The sequence below is a fragment of the Mya arenaria genome, chromosome 6 (assembly GCF_026914265.1).
Source record: "Mya arenaria isolate MELC-2E11 chromosome 6, ASM2691426v1".
Taxonomy (NCBI): Eukaryota; Metazoa; Mollusca; class Bivalvia; order Myida; family Myidae; genus Mya; species Mya arenaria.
In genome coordinates, this window is record NC_069127.1 from 10,706,745 (window position 1) to 10,715,976 (window position 9,232).

Below are 9,232 nucleotides of genomic sequence, written 5' to 3' on the forward strand. Positions count from 1 at the left end.
TGAATATTAGATTTTATTACATTGTAAAATTACTATACGTACACGTGTAACTAATTCAGCAGGTACACATAGCATGCAAAATCATAATGCAGAAAAATGTAAGTCTTAAATATGGTACTTTAACAACTACAAATATATATAAATACTTAAAAAATTATTATACTATCATGTAAAAACAGCAAGTACACAGATCACAGCAGTTAGCACAATTGTAAATGCCTGAAATACAAGCAAAAATGTAATCTTCGAGCAACATTGCAATATTAAATAGAAACAAAATGAATGTTACTGCAGTCATGATAATCATTTTACACAAAACATGGTATTTCCTCAATAATATTAGATTATAAAAATGAATATGTTTAATGTACCTTTGTATGGTATTATGACAGTTGTTTAACAAGTCACTGGCAAAATTCATAAAAATCCTTCCATGAATGTAGGAAATATGGAGGCAGGCACAAATGCAATGCAGAAATCCTCCACTTTGTACAGTGACTTCAATGTGGTGAGTATAAGAGAAGTGTTTGTTTATTATAATGTCACACCTGAATATTTGTACTAAATAACTTTTAAGTCCTTTCATGATTAAGATGTATGGTCATCTTGACTTAAGTGTAATTTGCTTAAACAATTTGCCAAGGATTGTCCAAATCCTTGTATCCATTGAGGAGCTATGGAGCGGGTATGATTTTTTTTTATGTTTGAACCCTATGAGTGACCTTGAATGTTGAAGGTGATTTGATTAGCTGGACATTTGAGCCAAGCTATTTTGAATTTTAGAAATTCTTCATTTTTTGGAAATCATTCTTCAGCACCTAACATCAGCAGTTGAGCCCCTTCTCCAGTTATGGGGCAGACGCTCAAATCTTTGATCTTGTACATTGACCTTGAAGGGGTGCAAAAAAAAATGCATAAAAAATTAGATTTTGCATTTTCAAGACCCCATTTTGATGACAACAGAAACCTAATGTGCACTTCATAAATTAAATGCAAAACTATTAAAAGGCACTTGTTCTTTAAACATTATGCAAACAGAGTTTTCTTTGAGGCAGTTAAATCATATAAACTTTATACAAATAATGAAGTTAATATTGAACTGTTAAATAATTAAACAGCAAGCAAAGAATACACATTATGAACACAATATTTGGTTAATTAAATATCAATCTAAAAACTAGTTACGTGTGACGAAAAATGTTTACACACTATCACTGTTTCTGATGGTGGCTAGTAACTAATGTCCTCATAACATACTATGATCAGCCATTATTTAGCTCTTCAATCTTTATGAACAATGGTGTCATTATCGTCTAACACATGATGTGATGGCCTTCCATTATACACTTATGCAGCAAGAACACTGAACACCATCTGAAATATAGTTATTCTTTTAGATAAATTCTACCAGATTTCGGTGCTTAGAGCTTTAAAGTTTAAATTTATTACATGTGATAGATAATTAAGATACACACAAGTTACCGGTACTTTGTAAAAGGTATAACTCTACATAATGTAATATAGACCAATGACATGCTTTCACTATATGCATACAAGCACTTATAAGCTCCGGCAAGAATAAAAATGAAAAACTGTTTATTATTTTGTATATATTTTTAAAAAGTTAATGCAATGATATGTACATGTATTATGTATCTTACTACCTTTTTTGGAATAATTATTAGTTGTTTTGCATGTGAATGTAGGTATGCCTGTAATTCCTTCTACTGAGGGCATGTGTTTTATCTTTTACAGAGAATTGTTATGTCATAGTTACAGCATTCACAACCCAAGTCATTCAGACATCATGGAGTGGATAAGTGCGTGTGCATCAATTCAATAATGAGAATGCAGCTGACATAACGTTTTTTACCATGTTGTCGAGGTCAATGTTCAATAAACAGCATGTTGTGTAAGTGAATAGTGTTGTAATTTATCCATAAGGTAGTTAAAGAACAGTTCAGACCTTTTCAATTACCATTCTAAAATGAGATTTAATATGTAGACAAAATTAAAGAAGACACTTGCAAACATGGTACTTACATGTAAGTCTTCATGTAGATATTTAAAGAGTAAAGTATCAACTCATTCTCGCTCAAAATTCCAGGAAACCTTTTAGTAAGACTGCATTTAGGTACACCTCAGCAGTTAAAAATAGTTATTAAAATCCAGACAAACTGGTATTTGGTATCAGACAAGCATTAGTTTAAAGCCAAAACAGAACACATACAAAACAAGCTCAAACAAGAGATGTTTGTCAAACATTATGCCCCCCTCCCCCCTGAGAGCCATGTTGTCAGGATTATATGGACAATTGAATGAAATATGCATGGACCGAAATGACAGCTGATTTGTCACTGACATTGGATGCCGTTGAGGCAGTTTTAAGATTATGACCATTCAAAGTGTGAGGATAGAGTGTGTTATAACCATAACCTTTGACTCTATGACCTCAAAATCAATAGGAGTCATCAGCTGGTCACCAAAAATCTAAATGTCAAGATTGAGGGCCATGGGTGCAGGCTTTGTCAAGTTATCAGACAGACAAGCTTTTTTCTATCAAGGTCACTGTGACCTTGACCTTTGACCAGATGACCCCTAAAATCATAAGGGGTCATCTACAGGTCAGACGCAAACCCCAAGTCAAGTGTGAGGGCCATGGGTGCAGGCATTGTCGAGTTATCACTTGAACATCATTTTCGCATTCAAGGTTACTGTGACCTTGGACCCGATGACTCCTATAATCAATAAGGGTCATCTACTGGTCAGGCCCAACTTCCATGTGAAGTTTAATGATCATAGGTTCAGGCATTGTTGAGATATCACTGGGAAAATATTTGTTAACTTTTTTTTGCGTTAAAGGTTACTGTGACTTTGACCTTGGCCCGCTGACCCCAAAAGTCAAAGGGGTCATCTAATGGTCAGGTCCAACCTTCACGTCAAGTTTGATGACCATAGGTCAAGGAATTGTCAAGTTTGCTTTCAAGGTCACTGTGACCATGACCTACCTTTGACCCCTAAAATCAATAGGGGTCATCTACTGGTCAGGCCCAATATCCAAGTCAAGTTTGAGGGCCATGGGTGCAGGCATTATTGAGTTATCACTCAGACAAGGTTTGGCCCAATGATCCCTTAAATCATTAGGGGTCATCTACAGGCCCAACCTCCAAGACAAGTTTGAGTGCCGTGGGTGCAGGCATTGTTGAGTAATCACTCGGACAACCTTTTACCATTTAAGGTCACTGTGACCATGACCTTTGGCCCGAATGCCCTCCCCCCCCCAAAAAAAGGGGTCATCTACTGGTCAGGCCCAACTTCCATATCAAGTTTGATGACCATAAGTCTAGGTATTGTTGAGTTATCACTCAGACAAGCTTTAAAATTCTTACACCATTAAAGGTCACTGTGACCTTGACCTTTGACCCGATGAGCTCTAAAATCAATAGGGGTCATCTGCTGGTCAGGCCCTGGTTCTTCGAAGGGGGGCATAATTAAAAGTAGACACCGACTTATGAAGGAATCGATGTACAGTACTGTAGAAACCTTTTTCAAAATATTAAAAAACAAGAGGGCCAAGATGGCCCTATATTGCTCACCAGATTGGACAAAGGTTTCTAAAGTTATTGATCGGACAACATACTGGAAGTCGCCTGCTCAAACGCCCGCCGATAAAAACAATAATGATTACTCTTTCACTATTTATGTTGGATTTATATACCTTGTCACAAAAAAGTACATTGATACTGTGAATAATTTTAATAGGTTTGAAGTTGATATCTTAAATGATTTTAAAAAAGTTAGATAATTATATCATAAAAAATGAGAATAAAATAAAAAAAAAATGATAAAAGGAATATTTCTGTGAAAATATTTTTAAATTGGGCTAATGATTTCTGAAGATTTGTTTCTCAGGTTTTCCATAAAGACAGATAGTGAAAACTAGCCCCATCCCTGGCAGCAATGTTTTTTTGTGAATCAACATGGGGTGAAGATATTTTATAGATGATCGCCTAGGGACAATTTCTTATTTTAAAATCAGGTCAATGTTGTTGTTTTTTTATGAATCAACATGGGGTGATGGAATTTGACAGAGGGTCACCATAAGAACACTTCTGTAAAATCATTTTGAAAACTGACCCAATAATTTTTGAAGAGAAGAAGTTCCCCATATAGACGTATAGTGGTAGCTAGTCCTGCCCTTGCCAGCCATGTTTTTTATGATTCAACATGCAGTGTGGGAATTTGGCAGAGGTTCACCTTAGGATCATTTCTGTAAAATTATTCTAAAACTGGGTTTCTGAAGAGAAGATTTTTAAACTTTTACATACAGTGAAGAGTAGCCATGCCCCTGGTAGCCATATTTTCCATCTAAGGAACATTTCTGTGGAATTATATTAAGTGGGCCAGCAAACTCTGAGAAGAACATTTTCAAGTTATCCATTAGGACATATAATGAAAAGTAGCCCCTACCCCTGGCAACCATATTTTTTATGAATCAAAATGGAGTTTAAAAAATTGATAGAGGGTCACCAAGGAACATTTCTGTAACATTATTTTTAAATGACGCCAAAAGTTTCTAAAGAAAAGATTTTCGAAGTTTTCCATGTAGACATGTGTAGACTATTAGTAAAAAATAGCCCATCTCCCTGGCGGCCATGTTTTTTTAAGAATCAACATGGGGTGAAGGAATTTGATACAGGGTTATCTAAGGACCTTCTCCGTGAAATTATGTTGAAATCGGGCGAGCTGTTTCTGAGAAGAAGATTTTCAAAGTAAATCCTTTTGGGTGCCATGGCAACCAGAGTTCTGCATGGAACCACTTTTATTGAAGGAATCTGGAAAAAGAGCCACCTAAGGTACATCTCTGTGATTATTGAAGTGGCTGAAATTGACCCAGTGGTTTAGGAGAAGTAGTTTGAAGGAAAATGTTGACAATGGACAAACACCCTTTCACAATAATTCACGCTGAGCATTTTGTGCCGAGGTGAGCTAAAACCCCATACTCATTGTGAATTGCATTTTCTTTAAATGCAAACAAGAGATGTTAGTGAAACATTTATGCCCCCTTGGGAGCCAAATTGTTAGTAGGATTTGGACACTTAAATAAAATATGGACAATCAGAAAACCTTTTTTCAGCTTACAGTCACACTGACCTTGACCTTTGACCCACTGACCTCAAAATCAATAGGGTTCATCTGCTGGTCATGACCAATAAGCCTACCTAGTATGAGGTCCCTGGGTCAAAGCGTTCTCAAGTTATTGATCGGAAACCGTTTTTCATGTTAAGGTCACACTGACCTTGACCTTTGACCCACTGACCTCAAAATCAATAGGGTTCATCTGCTGGTCATGACCAATACACCTACCAAGTATGAGGTTCCTGGGTCAAAGCGTTCTCAAGTTATTGATCGGAAACCGTTTTTCATGTAAAGGTCACACTGACCTTGACCTTTGACCCACTGACCTCAAAATCAATAGGGTTCATCTGCTGGTGATGACCAATACACATACCAAGTATGAGGTCCCTCGGTCAAAGCGTTCTCAAGTTATTGATCGGAAACCATTTGGTATTCCGACCGACCGACAGACAGACAGACCGACCGACCGACCGACCGACATGTGCAAAACAATATACCCCACTTTTTTCAAAAGGGGGCATAATAACTTACAATCTAATGTGCATGCAAAGCCATGTCTACATAGCAAGCAAACAACGTAACAGCAAGCAAGCCATGTTGGCTACAAGGCAGATCTCTTTTCTAGACTAGACCTCTGTCAGGAGTCCTCTCCAAGGGAAGGCGATTTCCGATTCTCCAGGCCCTGCAATCGCTGTATGAGGGTGTCACCGAATGTGTTCCTGTAGCCGAGACTGATCGAGTCCAGCAGGGCATAAATTGTCTCGAAGTACCTTGCCCCACTCCCATCATCTATCGAGTCATACTGACGACTAGCAAGCTGAATTGTATAAATATTGGAAAATTTAGAAATAAAATGCTTTACAAAATATTTCCATCAACAGTTTTAGTGTGAATACGTCAAAAACCCATTTAATATTGAGTTAGTATTTGAATTGAATCAGAGCTACAGATAAGGGTCATAAGTGGGCGTAAATACACTTTAAAGCAACTGTGCACCAGATGATCAATTTGCAAGAAAAAAAGAAAATTGTTGAAAACTGTCATAAACTTGGTATTAATGTGTACAATGCATTGAAACTAACTACCCGGTAACTGAAGTACCACATAGTTTCAGGGTTCGAAATTAGCACTCTCACACTTGCAAAATGCAAGCCAAAATTGAAAAATGCAAGTTGAATTTAAAGACAATCGCAAAAATTTGAGAGTTCAAAATTTGCAGAAAATATGCAATCCTTGAAATAGATTTGAACATTATCGGTGATCAATTCCTGCACAATAGATATAAAACTAATTTTAGAAATGCCTACTTTCGTTTTCCAATAATCACACAGAAATTGATGACGTAGATTAAAGTTACGCGCACAGGCAGGTACTCGTTACTATGTGGCAGGTACTCTTTACTATATATTTTTGTAGACTGGTTTTTCGTTTCCATTTTTGGCAGCGGTATTTAGCGATAATCGTATCTAGACACAGTCTGTATAATGATGAAAAGCAAAAAGATAAGTTTTTTTGCACATGTTAATTTTAAAATCGCCGACAACTGATGGCAATGATAAACCAGTTCCAAACAAAGAAGCCAAAATGAAATAATCCGTCTGTTAAAACTGTTTCGATGTGGAAGAGGGAGTTGAACATTATATTGACCCTCAACACAGATGACGAAAGGAACGTTTTCAAAAGATTTCGCACATACCAATACTGGCCTAATCAAGACTTCCTCAGTAAGTAATGTCAGTGTTACATATATGATGATATTGTTTAATGTACAATTACATGATCATTCATTAAAACAATTACACTATACCTTAAACCATTGTTTTTCTTACAATGTAAACCTTTTCCTTGCAAACACAATGGTATGCCTTCAAAAAATACGAATGAGAGTCTGGTTTTGCGAGTGTAAAATTTTAGCACTCGCAAAAATTTGCGGGTATAAAAAAAGTTAAATTTGAACCCTGGGTTTACAATTTATTAAAGTTTAGCAGTTATTTCGTATTTTTCCATTTAAAACGATTACTGGGTATGTCTACCTAGTAGAATTCATTCCTTATGCATGATCGGCTAGTCGGTGTTATCACGTGATATTACCGAGTTAGGTGTATAGCTTAATTATGTCACCCGATAACAGTAAGCTGTCGTAGCTCAGTGGATACGACGCTGGACTACAATTTTGGCGACACGGGTTCGAACCCGGTCTCTGACACATTTTCTTTTAACATTTTGGTAGTTTTTTTTACAATAATGATATCAAAGTGTAACTCATTCTATTAAATTATTGTCCTGAGATTCGTTACAGAAAAATCTTTTTTTGGTGCCAATCTGGTGTACAGTCCCTTTAAAAATCGCCCATTACGACATAAAATCAAACAGCTGTTCGTACCGGTACAATTAAAATAATTAAATAGGGCGTAACAGCCTTCACCGTTCTGGTTAGCTGCTTTGACTAAATCAGTAAATGTAAAACCGGTTTGTTAAAATTGATTCACTATACTAAGAGACTTACATAAGGCTATCGGCCAAGAAAGCAAAGTATTTAAGATGTTTAAATCTGGACTTGTAATTTGCTGAGCAACATTTCAATTTTGTATAAGTTCTTATATAATTATGTACTATAAAATTTCAATAAATAAAATAATTCATTCGATTTGTAATTTAATGTACCAGAACACTTTATAAATCGCCATTACACATAAATGAATGACCTCATGGTGTACCATACACCTAACTACATTGCATAAGGGAGTAAAATACATTTAAAGTAAAAAAGTTATCATTAGCTTTCACAAATAGTTGAAAAGTGGTTGGATTGTTGACATTTAGTAGATATTTTGAGACGACCCCTCGACTTACCCTAAAGCCATTTAGAGACAGTTCAACGCAATATCGTTCACATTCTTTGGTCTCTAAATTGAAGAAAACTCTTTCATTCGTACTTTCTAATTTAGCTGATAATGAGACGTGTTTTACGGCATATGCTATTTCTTTAATGACTTCCTTTGCTTCTATTTTCAATGAGTAATTTTCGTCGTCAGCCATGATTGTCGGATGCTTTCCACTGTATTTGGTTACATAACACTATATATTCGTGCTTATTGCAAGTTTTAACAATTGAGTCAATTGAAATCATAAGTTGCTTTAATTATGTGAGTTTGTATATATGGTTAAATCTTTATCCAAAGTAATAAAATGAGTACTTAGTCATAAACAAAAACGAATTACTTTGTAAAAAGTCTAGGTTAAATAAACGTTGACGGTTGCTGTATACATGTATAATATATTGTACAACATAAATTATATATACATTTTGGGACGCTTGAGGTATCCAATGTACACTTGTACTGCAATGTTGTCATATGCCCCGGTGTCAAGTAGATTTATCAGATAAAAGGAGGATTTTCATTGGTTGAATTATATTTTTGTTCCAATCAGAGAGCATGTACAATATTAAGAGTCATTTACATATTGTGTTAAATACTTATTTTAATACGTATGTGTTCTAAAACAAAGGGCTTTATAATTATATAGGTGATCGACAGTAGATTATTCGGTACATAATGAAATTAAAATAACTGATAGAAAAGGCTTCACTACGTACATGACATTGACATTTATCAGAAAATGACAAAATGAAGGGAAGTATTTACTGCTTGTAATGATAAAATGCAAACAAATGTGACTTTTGGGGAATTGGAAGAAAAGAAAAATACTAATATTCGTTCCATTCTCTCTATCAGTCTGAGAGTTATCATTTTAGATTTCTTTATCGACATTATAGAAAGGTAGGCCCATTATTTTTTCTCACATATATATTTTCTATGAAATATTTTTCTATGCAAGTCAATAAGTCGTATTTGTATATGACGTACACTTATCAGTGATCACCTTGTCTCCTTAAAATAAAAGTGACTTCAAGAAGTGTAAATAAAACACCTCTGAATGTTGCAAAAGGAAAAAAAGTGAAATGGTACCCGCACCAAAGCGCTAAATGGCGTTAATGAAAATACCTTGGTATGTGACTCAAATCCCCTGGAATTCTGAACGAAATTCTCTTGGGAACCTTGGAAAATATGGCATATAATGATATATGCAT

At 35.5% G+C, this 9,232-nt stretch overlaps 1 protein-coding gene across 1 annotated transcript; it reads right to left on the reverse strand.

Annotated features, from left to right (window-relative positions):
• Nucleotides 1-8,186, reverse strand: LOC128239281 (GSK3-beta interaction protein-like). Its single transcript, XM_052955856.1, has 3 exons — nt 7,993-8,186; nt 5,772-5,956; nt 1-1,374 (listed from the first exon to the last, which is right to left on the reverse strand). Exons 1-2 carry the CDS (start codon nt 8,176-8,178, stop codon nt 5,777-5,779), a joined length of 366 nt encoding a protein of 121 aa, XP_052811816.1. The 5' UTR covers nt 8,179-8,186; the 3' UTR covers nt 1-1,374; nt 5,772-5,776.
• Between the last annotated feature and the right edge of the window lie 1,046 nt (nt 8,187-9,232).

What these genes read in the sequence shown, in the direction of transcription:
- LOC128239281 (XM_052955856.1), bottom strand. Translation starts at nt 8,178, where the DNA reads ATGGCTGACGACGAAAATTACTCATTGAAAATAGAAGCAAAGGAAGTC. An exon ending in TGTCTCTAAATGGCTTTAGG is followed by an intron (nt 5,957 to 7,992) that starts GTAAGTCGAGGG and finishes TATACAATTCAG; the next exon opens with CTTGCTAGTCGTCAGTATGA.